At 42.8% G+C, this 18560-nt stretch overlaps 1 protein-coding gene across 3 annotated transcripts in view; it reads right to left on the bottom strand.

Moving 5' to 3' along the window:
- LOC147017873 (SMAD family member 3-like) overlaps positions 1–18560 on the bottom strand; it is a 206322-nt gene that overhangs the window by 128852 nt on the left and 58910 nt on the right. Inside the window, exon 6 of one of the 3 annotated variants that reach the window (XM_085896930.1) lies at positions 17550–18546. The exons of 1 other annotated variant lie outside the window; for it this stretch is intronic. In XM_085896930.1, the coding sequence (XP_085753056.1) occupies positions 18488–18546 (59 nt within the window). In that variant the 3' untranslated portion in view covers positions 17550–18487. Of the gene's footprint in view, positions 1–17549; positions 18547–18560 lie in introns of those variants that run through there. One more of the 3 variants, XM_085896936.1, reaches the window with a different exon arrangement.

Below are 18560 nucleotides of genomic sequence, written 5' to 3'. Positions count from 1 at the left end.
CCTCACTCTATTCTTTCCCATTCTTCCCTCCAGGCTTTCAAAACAGCTGTTCACCACCACCTCTTATCTTCCCCCATCCAAATCCTCGATCTTTTCTACCCCCGATAATCCACCCAAGCCCACTTCCTTCAATTCTCCTGCTTTCCTTCCTGAAAGTCCCTGTAATGTCCATCTTCTCCTCGCCATGTTCCCCGTCCCATCCCCATCCCTCTCCCTTCCACAGTTCACCTGTGTCTGTTCCCCAATGTTTTGTCCCTTCCACTCCCACCCCTCTTGTCTCATGCCTCCTTGCTGTGAGTTGTGTGTTAGCTCTCATACGAGCCTCGACCAAGGTATACAAAAAAAAAAAAAAAAAAAAAAAAAAAAAATACTATGTGAGATCTATCACCGAAACCCACTATATTTCTGGAAATTGCGATTCTACCTTGGAGTCTTGGATAGATGGTTATATTTTTGGAGACTTGAAATGTGGGTTCTGGCTTGATAACTCACAATGTGATACATATCTTGGAAACTCAACAGGAATGTGGTTATACCTTGGAGACTTGGAAAGTTGGGTTTATTTTGGAGACTTGAAATGCCACCACTCTTTGGGATCGAAACCTATCAAGAAAGTTCTTCCTCCCCCTTTCTACATCATCAAACCTGAAAGCCTTAAAAGACAGAATTGGAAGAAGAGAAAAAAACATTAAAAAAAATATATGTTGTTAGTTCTGGGAAGAAAGTGCAGGCTTACTCCCCCTTTCGACATCATCAAACCTGAAAGCCTTAAAAGACAGAATTGGAAGAAGAGAAAAAAAAAAACGAAAAAATATATATAGGTGGAAATCTCATTTTGAAAAAGACATTGTGTTGGGGGGTTGGGGTTGAGATTTTGAATGTGAGGGTTGGGACACACACACACACACACACACACACACACACACACACACACACACACACACACACACACGTTAAGCCTTGACTATTCAGTTGAGGATTCTGTGTTTGGGGTTCACAGATCGAAGAACATCCCCCTTCACACACATTATATACTGTTATACACCTCGGACTTGGCCCTCGAGTGTCCAAAACGGTGTATAGTAGGAGGGAGTGAAGCGACAACCCATTGCTCCCATTTGCACACACACACACACCAACAAACAAAAGTTAAGCCTTGACTATTCAGTTGAGGATTCTGTGTTTGGGGTTCACAGATCTAAGAATGTCCCCCTTCACACACATTATATGCTGTTATACACCGCGGACTTGACCCTCGAGTGTCCACAACAGTGTATAGTAGGAGGGAGTGGAGGACCAACCCATTGCTCCCATGGGTATTATCTGCTTAAGTTTGTCTTTTGTAATTCCTGTGAATAAAATGAACCTAAAATCTCTTCCCCTTCTAAATCATATATTTTATTAGTCCAAGGAACCGTATCTATTACATCAACAATTTAAAAAAGTTCGTTCGTCCATTGTTTAATATAACCTTTTTCAAAATGAGATTTCCACCTATATATTCTTACGACATCACCAACTTTGAACTTAGGTTTTCTGATATTAATCTCTTTTCATATTTTAATTTTGTAAATGTTTCTGATGATTTCATATTCGTTGACGTGTGAATCGTGTCATTATACTTATCCACAATATCCTGAATAAAAGATGACCATTGTTGTGAGCCGAGTTCTGTGAATTTTTTATATTCTCTCTTTTAAGGTACGATTAAAATGTTCAACAACAACGGCCTTCCCTTCATTAAAGGTACTGTATAATGTAATACTGTTATTTTTTAGAAAATTCATAAATGTCTTGTTATAAAACTCTTGACCCTCATATCATCAGTCCACAATTTTTTAGGTTTTCTCTTACTTTTATTAAATATTTGTTGAAAGGCTAACATAAGAGAATTACCTGTTTTGTTTTTTAAAGGGACAACCCATGCGTATCTACTCCTCAAATCAATAACGGTTAAAGCATACGTGTACCCCTTATTATTGAGCGGACCAAATCAGCGGACCAGATATAATCAACTTCCTTGGAATAAACCTTCCTTCTACGAAACTTTGTGAATATTGGTTTATGCAATTCATCTGCTAATTGCTCTTCAGTCTTAATGACATCATAAGAGCCTATATGTTTTTTTTAATTTCCAAGTCCAAGTTTCAATTTAGCACTGATCATCTTCTTCACGATGAACCGATCAACTTTTTCTCTCAAGGTTGGATTTTGTATCAGGGACAAATTATACAACATTTCTCTATCGGCTTCATGCTTTTCTTCCAAAGTTGTGGTATTCCCAAAATCAATATCGTGTCTCATGCACACTTCATCAACTCTATTGATGGGTTTACTCCATGATTTAGGATTGTCTGCCTCATCCAATCTTTTATCCAAGTTTGTGCCTGGACCACAGAAAGAATACCCTGGTAGATGTAATTCCCCTGGTATTTCAGTAGTTGTAAATTTACTTCCTGATAAAAACTTTTGTATATCTCCTCCGAGTTTGTGTTTGGAGATAAATTGATTTTTTTTTGAATCACACACCAAACATATACCTTTTTGTATAACAGTGTTATTTTTACTTTTAATATACAAAATGTTTTTAGTATTCGTTTTCTTTTTCCATTTGAGACAATAACTCATTTATTTATGAGAAAAATTCCTGCAGAGTGCAAAAACCTTTTTAGTTTCCAACATGCACATTTGAATCTTAATTTTTAAAACAAAGAATCCTTCGAAATGCCTTCACTCTCTCCTCCATTTATTTCAGAAAAAAAAATGAAAAACTTGAATTAAAATGAATATCTTGCCGATGTCAATAGTCTTGTCGAAAATATTGCAAATAGACTTGTCAATATTTTGCTTTCCTCCTCGGTGGGTTGAGTCATTTTCTGTAATACCCCCAATCCTTTTTTAATCTCACTGGTTTCCATATTTTCATATTTATTTCGTCTCGCTCTTTCCTCCCTCTCCTCCCTCTCTTCCTTCTCTCTTCCTTCCCTCTCTTCTCTCTTTCCTCCTTCTCTTTCTTCTCCCTCTCCTCCTTTTCCTGCTCTTCTCTCTCTTCAACTCCTTCCTCGTCCCTTACTATCCTTGAATCGCTTACACCCCATAGAATATTAGACATATATTCATCAGGATTTCTTGTTATTACTGTATCCAAAATATTTTTTTTTACAACAGGAAACCAATAAAATTTCTTTTGAATTTCTAAAAGAGCTTTACCTTTTCTTAACTTTATAATTTTTTCATTAACATTCTAATTAAATCTAAAGTTGTCGGTTTATCAACATGATCATAATGCCAATCTTTTATTGAAAATACCTCATTCTTATGTTGTAGAACATATTTATTAAAATACCGAATACCCTTTTCTTGAAGGTATGCTTGGACACAGAAATGATAATTTTCTTGAAGCCTTCTTGCTGTCATTTATGTATTAGAAATATATGTTAGAATAATATTATGGCACGAAACACCTCCCCATCTTCCCATAGTTAAATAATTTTGTATTTCCTTCCTTATTATATATAATCCTGTTTTTTCTGTTTTCATGATATAAACTCAGGCAAAACCATTATTATATTTACCCTTATTAAATTATTTTATTTGTTGTTTACTAATCATGGCTCCACAAAACTCATTCTCCATACCAAGTGGATAATATTCTTCCTGACGAGACTGATTTAATTGTTCCAGGTCTACTAGGTCAATTTTAAATGACCAATTATACCCTAAATCATTCATATCATACCCCCATTGTCCGATTCTCATACAAACGATACGCCCTTCTTGATAAAAATTTATTTTAATTCGAGCTGTGAATTCTGTATGTTGTTGTTCGTCTTTCGGCTGCTCCCGTTAGGGGTCGCCACAGCGGATCATCCGTTATGATCCGCATACTGACTTGGCACAGGTTTTACGCCGGATGCCCTTCCTGACGCAACCCTGGTCGCCTCTTACGACACAGGGATAAGGATTGGGTTTCACCATGATTCCGGGCTGCCCTACACCCTCTCATAGCGCGGCCCAGTGCAGGGCTCCCGTCCTCAAGCGATCCTCCAACCCAAGCCTCCGAGTAGCCAGATTACAGGCGCACGCCACTACGCCCGGTTCTGTGAATTCTGTATGACCTGGAGATAAAATCAACAGTTCTGTATCTTTGGAATACACGGCCATTTTATTTAAGGATATATATATATTGTGATAAATCGCTTAATCTCACCAAGTCATTCACGTCAGTCGGGCTTGGATAATTTTTTAATTTATAAGGATTTTTCATATTAATATTTTTGGTTATATTATATTTATGTTGTTCAGCCTGTGCCTTTGTGTATTAATTTGATAAATCAATATCCAGTTCTTGGGATACAGCAAAGATAGAACCATCTTTACCAACATGTCATTCATATTAGATTAAAAATGATGTCATAAAAATTTTTATTTTTGTTGAGTTGAAATAACACATATAGACAAAATTGACCACAACACTTGGAATTTAATTCTTGGACTTGAAATGTTTGATAAACACCATTCTGTAAGAATTTTATGACTTCAACAGGTGGTGGAACACCAAAATTATCAAAATAATATTTGTCTTGACTATTAAAAATACAAACCCAATGAGAACTGTTCCCATTATTATCTTCGAAGTTCATAATAATATTCTTTGTATGTTTAGGCACATTTCTTAATTCATCTCTCATACAAATAACCACATTATGAATTTTTAATTTCTTACAATATTTGACAAGTTGTAAATTTGATGTTGTATTCTTTCCAAATTCTTTAAACCACTCATCAATGCTCATTTATTTATTAGAAAGATAAAATCCATTTTCTCTTTCAGTTAATTTTACACCTGCTTGTGCAATAGAAGAAAGCATATCTCCAACTAACAATCTCGCTTTATCAGGCAGACCTTCAAGTTTTTCAGCAAAATCTACAATTACACCACTTCCACTAATTTGTTTCTCCAACTCTTTGTTATGTCTTTCCAATTCTTTTTGAGCCTGGAGTTGAGCCTTCCTTTCGTTGGCAGTTTTCACCGCTGTTGAAATACCACCCGTCAATGCTCCAACCGCACTAAAACCAGCAAATAAAGGAATTAGAAATGGGAGAAATCCTCCACTCGTCTCTCTTATTGAATATTATTTCAACATTGGTTTTGTCATTTTAATTTTTAGTGAGCCAGTATCATTCAAGATTTTAACCTGTTCTCTTGTGAGCAAAACATCAATTCTTACTGCTCCTTTTCTCTGAATTGTAATAACGTTAATCGTACAAGGCTTTTGATTTTGAACACAAGATGATAGTTTCTGAAGATTGATTTGATTAACATATACCCCAGTTGGTACTTTGCCACTCATTTATTTAACAAAAAAATATGTGAGACTAATCATAACACCTTTATCTGTATTAATGTGCAATTCTGTTTCTTGCAAAAGCAAACAATATGTATCAACTTCTTCACTCTCTCCTCTTTCAATGTATAGGGAAGTATCCACTCGATTAGACTTTGTAGTTTCCTTTTGAGCGCTCAGGTCAAATGCATGGATTGTGTACAAACTTTTAAATGCTGTCATATCCAAAATAGGTTCTTTATTTCCATTACTTTCACACACCTTTTGGTAAGACTTGTATGCTTCAGCAAAATCATTTTTTTCCCAATTAATTTCCAATCTATCTCGTGGATAAAATGTTCCATCTAGAGAAACGCGAAGTTGTTTCACCTTAGCATTATCACTCAATGCATTATTCTTATCAGTCGCAGTATCACCATCTGGCTTTTTAAAAATGATCCACAGATATCGTGGCTTTCCTTCCAGAACACCCAAATTCCACGTGTAAGTAGTTTGGTTGAGTTTAACGTGTTGACATCTTCTTTTGAGGTATGATACACTGAGTGGTTTCTTTGAGTTAAGTCTTCTATTCAACATCTCTTCTGTTTTAAGATTAGGAGTATATTCACTGATATACCAACTCATTTCCTCAATTACAGATTTATTCTGTTCACCAAAAGGAAGGAAAAATTTTGCGTAGGAAGCAAAATGATTTTGGGGGTAACATCGGATTAGGTGGACCAGGACGCGAAGACGCGGAGCCAGGACCCTCGGAATAGGGAGGGCCTGTGCCCCCAAATGGACAAATATTGTGAGCTACCTGCCCAACTATTTATGCAGCCATGGCGGTCAATGGGGGGAATGAATCTCCGGAAAAAATTGAATTGTAGACGCCTGGAAAACTCATTTCCGGCGTATTCCTGGATAATATCGTTTTTTTACATTTTCTTTCAAATTATCGACTGTACTTTGCCATCATTAAGATTGTTATACTAGCGTTTAGCGTTTAAATTGTAACTTCTAAAAATAATACTCCAAAAATAGATTGACGATTGAAAGAGAAAAAAAAAGCATCAATAATCGCATTCTTACCGATGAAAGGTGCATGTGGAGCTCTTCCCAGACTTATTATTGCATCCGAATGCCACGCACTGTGGCATTTTTACGTTTACCGGTTCAAAATACTGGCAAAATAGTTAAAACTCTTAATACAGCTACAGGTTTTTTGAATTGCACGTGACTAACGAGTGGCAACGCAACATGGCCGCTGAGCCATTTCCGGTGACTTCAGTTCTCACTGCTGCGAGTAGATGGCATTGCTGGTCCAGGTTATTATAAGAATTTTGGAGATGATGGCATTTGTGGGACACAAATGGTGGCAAGGACAAAGCAGACGGAAGCACAGCACAAGCGGGTTTATACTGGAACCCACGCCAAATGGACAACATAAGCAACTTAAATAAATACGGAGTTTCATGAAAATAAATCAAATATGTACAATGGTGATAATTCAAAATGGGTTAGTAATAAGACAGTACATGTGGTAAAACTAAATCTAATTTTGCGGCGCCTCCACACAGACTTAAATGCAGACAAGGGGACAGAATAAATAAAGAAAAATCCCTCCTTTATTCTGGCACTTAGCATCAAATCCAGAAGTGATCTTTTATGAGCTTATGTGTCGAGCCGCGTCATCCTGCAAGGGGACAATGCGCCCAAAATGGCGTCCAGCCGCTCTCTGGGCAAGAAACGTACAGGAGGCAATTCGGGCAGTGATACTCAGCTCCAGGGATCAGACTGCCGTGCAGCTTTTTTCATTGATCGCCCTCACTGACACCGCTGCTTTCTGCTGAATGGTGCTGTCTCTTTCCCCCAATGGCTCAAGACGAGGCTTTGAGGCTGGTCCCACTCGTTTCAGCCAAAAGTCAATGGCCAGCATCTTGCTCCTCCACGTGAGCCAATTTGCCTCAGTACGAAAACAAGAATTGTGCAATCTTCTTCACCATGGTGAAGGGAAGTCAGCCGTAATGCCCTCCTTTTTCAACTGCCAATCCTGCCTCTCTCGCTTCTGTCCCGCTCCGATCCTTCGTCTCGACTCATTCTTGTCCCCCATATGAAACTCTCTGACTGCAATCCTTCCTCCCTCCCTGTCCGTCCTCCTTTTTCAGCTGCTCCCAATTTAACTTTTTCTTCCTCCCTGACGTCATGCTCTTCAATCATCCACTCCAGGGGTGTGGTTTCTCCAACCATCACCGCTGGAAGTGGGGATTTCTGCCTGCTTGGATGTGCAGCTCGGTTCTTGTTGTTTTAAGGTTGTGATTCCCTTTTATTGCTGGTCTTGAAATGAAAAAAACATAGGAAAAGATCACAAGGGGCAATCACATCCTGGGAGAACTTATTCTTAAACCCGATCTAATTTAACATAGCACCACCCCCATGTGGTGACAAGTAACACTTAAGCTCACAGTTTCCCGACTTCGTTTACAGCGAGATGTCTCCTACACATCCACGGACCAAGCAACTCTATACAATCCTATCTTTCTGATGAAATTCCTCCATCTACCCCATAAGCATAACAATGATTAACACATATTCCTTCTTGGAGGAATCAACCCCCATCAGCGTGCAAGGACTGCTTCCCTTTTTGTCGGCAGACTTTCACCCCTTTTTAAGATGGACTTTAACTCCATCTTTAGGTGGACTTTAACCCCTAATTAAGGCAGACCTTATCCCCTAATTTGAACATTCGAATGCAACAGGACCCTAGCCTGTTTTCTCTGGCCTTATCAATGAAGGTTCTCCTTTGTTCACCTTCCCATTAAAGGATCACATTACCCGTTAATTGAGAGATCCAGCATATGACCTGAAGTGAGAGAAAACACCTTTCCAGGAAATTTCAAAACGCTCCTTTTCCTCTAGTTCGTGGCCACTTGTGTTTGCTGTTGCTCCAGTCATCACCGTCCAATCTCTGCTCCTCCAAGGTTTGTGGTCCTTCCGACGATGGTAATTAATGTGGAAGAAACTTTAATCTTCACTCGCATTCAGTGTAACAAAAGAGAATCTTTAATACATGCACATGGAGAGAAATACATACAATACAATCAATGAAACTCTATAACTAAATGCCCAGCCTGAGTTGAGTTGAATGCCCATCTTTTATTATAGGAGGGAAAACACGGGGTAACATTCCCGGGTCAGATTGCGGAAGAGTGTGTGGGAGTGTTGCTGAGGTGTCGTCCACCGGACGGCGGTCTCCTTCGGTTAACCTGAGGCAGTCCCTTCGGGTGGGTGCCTGCAATGTCCCATCTCTAAGAGAGGATGATCACCTGTCTGTTATCATCTGAGCTCAAGTGTTTGGACATCAGTATTGCAGCACTCTCTGAGGTTTGGACACCGGATTGCGGCGAGATCATGGTGGGTGGTTACACCTACTATTGGTCTGGTCGCTCTGATGGTTACCATACTCAAGGAGTTGCTGTAGCTGTGTCCAATAAGCTGACCCCAATGATAATTGAGGTAACACCAGTCAACGAGCATATTATGAGACAAAGGAGTCGTCACTCCTTAGGTGTCATTTCCCTGGTCTCTGTTTATGCTCCGACTGAGGCGAGTGATCTCACCGTGAAGGATGCATTCTTCGCCACGCTCGAGTCTGTGGTTGATCAGTGCCCCATACGAGATACACTTCTAGTCTTGGGGGATTTCAATGCATCGACTGGAACTGATAGGGATGGTTATGACACGTGTGTTGGTCCCCATGGGTCAGGAACTATGAACCATAATGGCACTAAGTTCCTTGACTTTGCAAGAAGTCATGGACTTACGGTGGCCGGTTCATGGTTTCTGCACCCACAAGCACATCGCTAGACTTGGTATTCCAATGGTGGCGGTGTGGTAAAGGAGATTGGCCATGTCCTCATTGATGGTCGCTGGAGGATGATCCAGAACATTATGGTCTACCGGAGTGCTCAGTTCCTCAATGCTGACCACCAGCTAGTAGCAACTCTGAAGTTGCACCTTAAATCCAGGAGAATGCTACCATCTCAGCCGAGGCTGGATGTTGGCAAGCTCAAGGATGAGAGGGTAGCTCAGGAGTTTGCGAACAGGCTTAGTGGAGATTTGAGGAGTCTGGCTACTTTGAGAGGTCCTGAAGAGTTGTGGAGTGCCTTCAAGACCACCGTCCTTAATATTGCCGGAGGATGTCTTGGAACTCACCAAAGGGCAAAGAAGAATTTTGTCTCTTAAGAGACACTGGATACCATTGACCAGAGTCACAGGGCCAGGCTGAATGGCGGAGCTGAGCTGTTCAGGGAGCTGAGGCATAAAACTGTATGTGCGCTTGGAGTGGATAAGGAGGGCTATGTGTGAGGAATCTGTGAGGGGGTAGAGCATCACCTGTGCTCAAGGGATTCTCATCCTGCTTCCAGGGGAATTCGACATTGCATTCATCCAAGCCCATCCCTCAGTGTACTGCAGTTGGAGCAGAGGGTGGTAGGCTCTAGACAGAGGAGTCCGAAGTGAAGGACCACTGGGCCGGTTACTTTGAGCAGTTTTACCAGGCTGATCCACCAGCTGTCAAGTTGGACGTCAGGGGTGTTACAATCCCTGTTGCTGACCCTCCAATCAACTGTGGTCCACCTTCGCTTGTGGAAACTCAGGTTGCTGTGAACCGGTTGAAATGGGGTAAAGCTCCATGGATCTGGGGCATCCATGCTGAACTTCTCAAGGCTGGTGGAAATGCTACGCTCATGTCGTTGCATGCAGTTCTGTGCTCTGCTTGCAAAACAGGCATCATCCCAACTGACTGGGAGAGAACCCTTGTTCTCCCTCTCTGGAAAGGGAAGGGTGATCGCCAAGACTGCAACAACTACTGAGTAGTGACGCTGCTCTCAGTGCCGGGTAAGGTCTTTGCTCGAAAAATTCTTGATAGGGTTCGCCACCATCTGCTTGAGCACCAGCGTCGGAGCAGTCAGGCTTTACACCAAAGAGGACAACGATTGACCGGATCCTTGCTCTTCAGGTCCTCACCGAACACAGACAAGTGTTTCGGCAGGGGCTGCTTGCAGACTATGTGGATCTCTGTAAAGCATTCGATTCGGTGAATCGGGATTCCCTCTGGAGGATTCTTGGTCTTTGTGGGGTGCCACCAAAACTAATCGATCTGATGTCTGAACTCTACTCTGGTACTGAGAGTGCTGTGAGATGTGGTGGTACCATCTCTGACTTATTTCCAGTTGTCACTGGAGTTCATCAGGGGTATGTGCTGGCCTCCACACTTTTCAGCACTTGTATGGACTGGATTCTAGGGAGGATGTCAGAGAGATCAAGCTGTGGTGCATCGTTTGGGAATGTCAAGATCTCTGACCTTGATTTCGCAGATGATGCAGTCATCTTTGTGGAGACTTTAGATATCCTTCTAGGGGTCCTCGACGTGCTGAATGAGGAGTCAGAGCCGCTGGGATGACGGGTTTCCTGGGTCAAAACTAAGATCCAGGCTTTCAATGACATCTTGGATGCCACTGTCTTGTCTGTGCCTGTTTGTGGTGAGGATGTTTAGGTCGTCGAGAGATTCACTTACTTTGGCAGTAATATTCATGTCTCTGCCGGCTGTGAGTCAGAGGTCAATCGACGTCTGGGTCGGGCCTGGAGAGTCATGGATTCACTGGATAATGGGGTGTGGCGCTGCCGTTACCTGTGCGGGAGGACGAAAGTCCGAGTCTTCAGGTCCTTTGTGCTTCCAGTCTTGCTCTATAGATGCGAGACTTGGTCTCTGACCAAGGATCTGAGATGGAGACTTAATTCCTTTGGTACCAGGTCTCTTCGGAGAATCCTTGGCTATTGCTGGTCGGACTTTGTGTCCAACGAGCGGTTGCTGAGAGAGACTCAAATGAGATTTGAAACTTGCATAGTCCGTGAGCGTCAGCTGCAGCTGCATGGACGTGTGGCTCATTTTCCTGACGCTGATCCTGCTCACCAGATTCTCTCAGTGAGGGAGTCTCATGAGTGGAGGAGGCCAAATGGGCCGATCACGCGCCTCATGGTTGCAGCAGGTTGATCGGCATCTCAAGGAGATTGGGATGGGCCAGGCATCTGCCTGGGGGATGGCCAGATGGAGGCCCCTGCAGTACCAATGGAAAGTGGACGCAGCGGCGCGCTGCTCTGGCACATGCTCCCATACCTGACCTGACCTGCCACCCCCACAGCTGCATATACATATATGTATATGTATATATATATATATATATACATATATAATTACATATATATATATATATATGTATATATATATATATATATATATATATATATATATATATATATATATATATATATATATATATAATGACCGTATTTACAGCCATTTTTCCCTGCAGTGCAGGGGTTTGGCTTTTTCTTGAGGCAATGTTTTATGGCCGGATGCCCTTCCTGACGCGACATTTGCGGTGTGATGTAAGCGACATTTTTTAATGATATGATGATGATAGGCTCGGAGGATAGGGTAAGGGTTGAAATAGTGCTGTATGGCATTAACTCCAAAATGGCCGATGTGTCTCTGACATCACTCCTTCACGTGGCGCCTTATATATATATATATATATATATATATATATATATATATATATATATATATATATATATATATATATATATATATATATATATATATATATATATATATATATATATATATATATCCATCCACGTTTTGAGTCCATCCACGAATCCATCCACGTTTTGAGATATCGTGCGAAATATCATTTTTGGCCCCGTCTCTCAATGGTGAATATGTAGGTATTGGAATATATGTATGTATATTTATGTATATATATATATATATATATATATATATATATATATATATATATATACATATATATATATATATATATATATATATATATATATATATATATATATATATATATATATATATATATACATATATATATATATATATATATACATACATTCATATATTTTTACGGATTTCGGAATCCGATCCAATGAATGCATACCAACATCCAAGTCCTCAGATAGTTATTTCCCGAAATGCATGTCCAGGATAGACCCATCCCCTTGTATGGTGGGATTATAAATGTGATGCGTTGAGAAGGGTAAAGAACAGATCCCCTCTCTTATGGAAAGCTTTTTCTCTTTATGACAGACACATTTATGCATGCCGTTCCTTTCACGGATACCGAGCCCTGCCTTTTTCCAGCGACGTTGATACCCATTTCTTTCACGGACACCAAGACCCACCCTTTTTCGATCGGTGTTTGACACCAGCACCACAGACATGGCATCGTAACCCAGGAATAATACCGGGGCGTGCGGGTTGTCACGGTCAGGTCAGGTCAGAAAAGGGAGCATGCGCCAGAGCAGCGCGTCACTGCATCCACTTTCTGCCAGTACTCTGGGGGCCTTTGTCTGGCCATCCCCCAGACAGATGCCTGGCCCATCCCCATCTCTTTGAGATGCCGATCGACCTGCTACAACCACGAAGCACATGGTCGGCCCATTGGCCTCCTCCACTCACGAAACTCCCTCGCTGAGAGAATCTGGTGAGCAGGATCAGCGTCAGGAAAACAGGCCCATGCCCATACAGCCGCAGCTGATGCTCACGGACTATGCAGGTAACAAATCTCATTTGAGTCTCTCTCAGCAACTGCTCGTTGGACACAAAGTCTGTCCAGCGATAACCAAGGATTCTCTCTGAAAAGGAATTAAGTCTCCGTCTCAGAACCTTGGTCAGATTCCAGGTCTCACATCCGTAGAGCAAGACTGGAAGCACCAAGGAACTAAAGACTCGGACTTTCGTCCTCCCACACAGGTACGGGCAGCGCCACACCCCATTATCCAGTGAATCCATGACTCCCCAGGCCCGACCCAGATTTCTATTGACCTCTGACTGACAGCCAGCAGAGACATGAATATCACTACCAAGGTCAGTGAATCTTTCCATGACCCCAACGTCCTCACCACAAACAGGCACAGACAGGATAGCAGCATCCAAGATATCATTGAAAGCCTGGATGTTAGTTTTGACAAAGGAATCCCGTAATCCCAGCGGCTCCGACTCCTCATTCACCACCTCGAGGGCCCTCAAAGGATATCTAAAGTCTTGACATTCCCAAACGATGCACTCCATCTTGATCTCTCCGACATCCTCCAAAGAATCCAGTCCATACAAGTGCTGAAAAGTGTGGGGGCCAGTACACACCCCTGACAAACTCCAGTAACAACTGGAAATAAGTCAGAGTCAGAGACCACCACATCTCACAGCGCTCTCAGTACCAGAGTAGAGTTCAGACATCAGATTGATCCGTTTTGGTGGCACCCCACGAAGACCAAGAATCCTCCAGAGGACATCCCGATTCACTGAATCGAACGCTTTACCGAGATCAACATAAGCTTCAAGCAGCCCCTGCCGAAACTCTCGTCTGCGTTCGGTGAGGATCCGAAAGAGCCTGGATACGGTCAATCGTTGACCTCTTTGGTGTTAAGCCTGACTGCTCTGGATGCCGGTGCTAAAGCAGATGGTGGCGAATCCGAGCAAAGACCTTGCCCGGTACTGAGAGCAGCGTCACCCCTCAGTACTTGTTGCAGTCTTGGCGATCACCCTTCCCTTTCCAGAGAGGGACAACAAGGCCCCTCTTTCAGTCAGTTGGGATGATGCCTGTGTTTCAGGCAAAGCACAGAACTGGATGCAACGACACGAGTGCAGCATTTCCTCCAGCCTTGAGAAGTTCAGCATGGATGCCACAAATTCCTTGAGCTTTACTCCAATTCAACCAGTTCACCACAGCCTGTGTTTCCACAAGCGAAGGTGGACCACAGTTGATTGGAGGGTCACCAACAGTTATTGAATCAATGACAGAGCAGTTTTGTTGTACTCGTGATAGCATTCTGTTCGGCTTGTGCACAGGTTGATTGGCTGTTTGATTGATGCGCTGTTTGACTGATGATTACAGAGAGATTAAATTATAGACCTGTTCTTGACTTCAAGTCCAGCAGCGTAGTCTGATATTTCAGATCAATTGTTCAAATTTGCATAAAAGCACCAAAATTGGTACACATGTAGAATAATGTATTCTGAACAAATCTAGATCTGGAGTCACCTGAGATTGTGCCTTGGTCAGCTTCGGCGACCATTTTCCAAAATGACCGCCATTCTACTTTAGCGAAATTGGCTATATGCTCTTATTTTCTTATTGTATTGGTGGTAGATATAAGGAAAGTGTAAAATTCAGTAAATTGACCAGGAAAAGGCGTATTCAAATATTATGAGCCAGTATTTTCGATAAAAAATGCCATTATTTGATTTGTAAATTGCTGCTCTCCTGAAACTTTTCGCTGAAAAGTACCCATTATTGCCTGGAGAACAAGAGTCAAATGATATTCATCACATTCAATGGGATTGGAATCAACAAAAATTGCATTATAGATTACATAATTTACTCTATTTTGAAAAGGGAACAGATAATCGTGATCATGACAAACTCAGAAAATGTAGTCAAATTATTGCACACTTCACTTTGAAGCGGCTACGGTTTACTGTCTACTACCATTCTACCAGGACACATGGTACACGCATACATCAGTCGAGTACAATATGAGTTTCTGAGCTCAAGTGTACTGGCTCTGGATCAAGAAGTCAACACTTTTACAAGCAATGTGACTTTGCATTTGCACATTCTAAGCTCGGCCGATATCTCAGTCTGTGTCTACTGCGTCTGTCTACTGGCATTCTCCTTCACAAGCACACAGTCCAGTGCATTGCAGATTAGCCTTCTTGCTTTTGCAGCGGTTTGTACAGCCTTTTTGCAGCTGCACGACACCAGCTCGAAGCAGCTTTTTGAAGCCTCAGGGAGTGTGGTCCAGAGCGGTTCGTAGGACCCATCCTCTGTTTGCTGCCAGCCCCAGCTTGTTGGTGATGGAAGCACGGGTTGAGGGACCAAGACCTGCCCCCAGATGTAGCCACCCTGAAAGACTGATCTCTTCACATGCTGTTCCAAAGCATCGTAGGTATTTGGGATGCACTGGACGGAGTTCCTCTTGGCGAAGAGTTTCTTTCTGGCCTCATTGACATCCGTATATGGACTGGTGCATTCATAGAGGAGCACCACAAACCTTTCAATGCAGTGCATTGTGTCATCCTGGATGTTGACTGGCGTGGTGGTCAGGGTCACAAGAGAATCTGTCAGTTCTGGAAACGAATTCCATGTGGCCCAGGCAGATTTCTTCCCATGCCCCACGAATGCTGATACCGTGTCACATCCGGTCATGGCGTGGAAGACAGGGAGGGCACGTGCCTTCTGTGGACCGAGGGAGGCAGCTATTTCATGGGCAGGGATGTAGTGGTAGTTCTTGCCCGTCCCAAAGGCAATCCAGAGTTCATCCACCCATGGTAGTGCCTGGGCTACCATCACTGCCAAGACGACGACGTCGGTGTCTACGGTTCGAACTTGAATCCGACGGTGGTCATGTTCTGCAGCATGGGCCACATGTAGCATGATGCGAGTGTCCGCCTCTTCTTGACCGCATGGAGCCAGAGAGCTTTCATCTTCCTACCTTGGAAGGCAGATGACTGCTTCGCCATCAGTGATTACCAGCTCCTTTGCCTCGTCATGGAAGGACTGCACCAGCACATCGGACAGTAAAGCAAAGAGCTCCACCTTGTTTGCGTCGACACGTAGGAAACTCTGCCAGTTTCCTGGTATGGCTGCAGTGCTCACCACGTGCCATCGCACCCCTTTTCCTCGTTTCTCCCTTGTCACCGTCTTCAAGGAGCCATCTTTGTAGCTATCCCAAACGAGGTTGAGACGTGAAGCACGACGCAGCTGCCCCTCGACGTATGGGATGAAGACTTGGTGGGCATATTCTTCAAATGTCTTGGCAGTGCCAGGCTTCAACATCTGCACGATGACGGCGCCGTCAAGGACAACAGAAGTGACAGCAGGTGCGTCAGACTGAGCTTCAGCAACGCCTTCAAGGCACACCAGCAAGTCACTTTTGCTACCCAGGTGTAGCTTACCTGCCTCAGATAAAGTGGGAGGGCATGCTTGATTTTCATGATGGAAGAACTTGTCCAGGTTCCCATCGCGGTTCTGGCAGCCTATGTTGAGCCTTGCAAGTAAGGCCATATCATTCTTCACAGATGCTTCCTTTCCTTTGGGTGCTTTTGGTCTTCTGTCTGTTCCGAAGAGGGGGAGTTTGTTCCTCTTTATAGGTTCGTCAATAGTCTTGGTTCTGTCGATGAGGCAATCCTTTGAGTAGGCCTGAAACTGTTCTTGTCCAATCTGCTTGGCAGTGCGAACTGTTTCAATCACTGCAGGATCGGCAATCTCCTTGGTGTCTAGGACCAGCAAATCTGGACATTCAGCATCCGTGAAATCCGTGAAAGGAACGGCATTCAGCAAATTGGTGGGGGTGGGTTAGGGGGCGGAAAAGCAAACTCTCCACAGGATGTAAACATGTGATGTAGCGCCACTCTAGGTGGGAGAGAGTATTACAAGTCGAAACCCTTTGCAGTCTTGTATTCCTGCTCCCACATTTTCCAGTGCAATGAAGTGTTTTGAATTATAAGCAGTAGGTATGTTTTTGCTTCATGGGGGGGGGGGGTTACCCAGGTTATGTACTTTTTGGGGGAACGATTGAGGCTGCTGTCAGTTACCTATCCACCTCCAAAATAAAGGTACATGTCAGAAGAACATGCTGCCTGCTTGGAGCAAGATTGCCTGGTGGGGGGGGGGGGGGGGGTACTCCGCTCATCACTTAAAAAAATGCATCTGGACCTGAAACAAAATCAAATCGTTTTCTTCTTGTCACCTAACCAACTCATCCACCTAGTTTTGTGATAACTCGTCCACAACTTTTTGAGATATCATGCTATATATATAGTTTTTGGCCCCATCTCTCAATGGTAAAGAAACACTTAAAAAATTATCTGATCCGGATCTTCACCAAAATCTAATCAACTCGTCCTTGTAACACATCCAACCTGTTCACCAAGTTTCATCCTAATCTGTCCATAACTTTTTGAGATGTTCTGCTTCCAAACAGCAGTGAAAACATCACCTCCTGTCCACCTTTCGTAGCGTAAGTAATTCACGAACATTAGAAGGTCACAATCTTGAAATGTATCCAAGTAGTGAAGGTGCAGAATGGTTAATGAAACTGCTGCCCGACAATTAAGAGCACCAAAATGATGGAGATCATCTTTTGTACAATTCCTCCATAAGCACCACAGACAATATGGTTTATTGAGGTCAAGTCTCATAAAAATAAACAGAAATCCTAAAATGCAAAAGTTGTCTTTGTGTTGAGGCAACAATACACAGATGGTTTATTCCTCTCAAATAACAGGCCTCCTTGTCATTGATAAAACATACAGTCAAATGATCACTCAAATCTTAGGGATTGTTGGGCCATTTCCCCTTTTTATACAAGTCGGTAGTAAGCTGAATATTTAAATAAATCATGTGCTCCATCAGCATCAAATACACAATTGTATGCATGGTGTTGTCTGAATGGTTAGGGTGGTAGGCTTGGGATCCTAGAATCCTGAGTTCAAATCGTACTCAGCTGTTGAATTAATACTTGGTGGGGTTGACTGGCTGTCATCCAGAGGTCGGCAAAAATGAATGCCAGCATGTTGGGATCCTCTGTCAGAGTGGTGACCTGTCCAGGATTGTGTCCAATGGCCAGGGAGACTGCTTCAGCAGCACCAACGCTCTGCACAGAGTATGGTCCCGATTGATGGATGGATGGATCATTGTGAAATATGTTGGAGGCGTGGGGGAGGGAAAGAGGGGGTGCTTGACAAAAGAATGGTGAAAATCACCAAATAAAATCTTTATCCACAATCGACCTCATACCATGGATCGAAATGTCCTTGGCTCAAATTTCAGGGACTGCTGATCAAGAGTACAGTGCACATCGACAAATCTTATGGTTTACACCCTCACAGATGAGGTCTATTAAAGTTTAATATTGCTAGTGGATCTCCCTTTGAGCCAATGTGTCTTCTTGTCATCTCCACAATCTGGTTGTGGTTAATTTTTGACAGCAGGCCAAGGCAGAATCACTCAGAGTCGGTGAAGCCGTCGACGGTGAGCGTGGGTTGAGATGTGTGCGACGTCTCAACGTGCTGGTTAAGCTCATAGTACGATTATGGAGCACCACAATGCAGGTTCACAATATGTCACCGGCTGCAGATCTGTTTAACATCAA

The sequence above is a fragment of the Eptatretus burgeri genome, chromosome 10, assembly GCF_056783735.1.
Source record: "Eptatretus burgeri isolate ZD-2024b chromosome 10, Ebu_testis_v1, whole genome shotgun sequence".
Classification (NCBI taxonomy): domain Eukaryota; kingdom Metazoa; phylum Chordata; class Myxini; order Myxiniformes; family Myxinidae; genus Eptatretus; species Eptatretus burgeri.
Note: the sequence above shows the minus strand (reverse complement) of the source record. Positions and strands in the feature narration are given on the sequence as shown.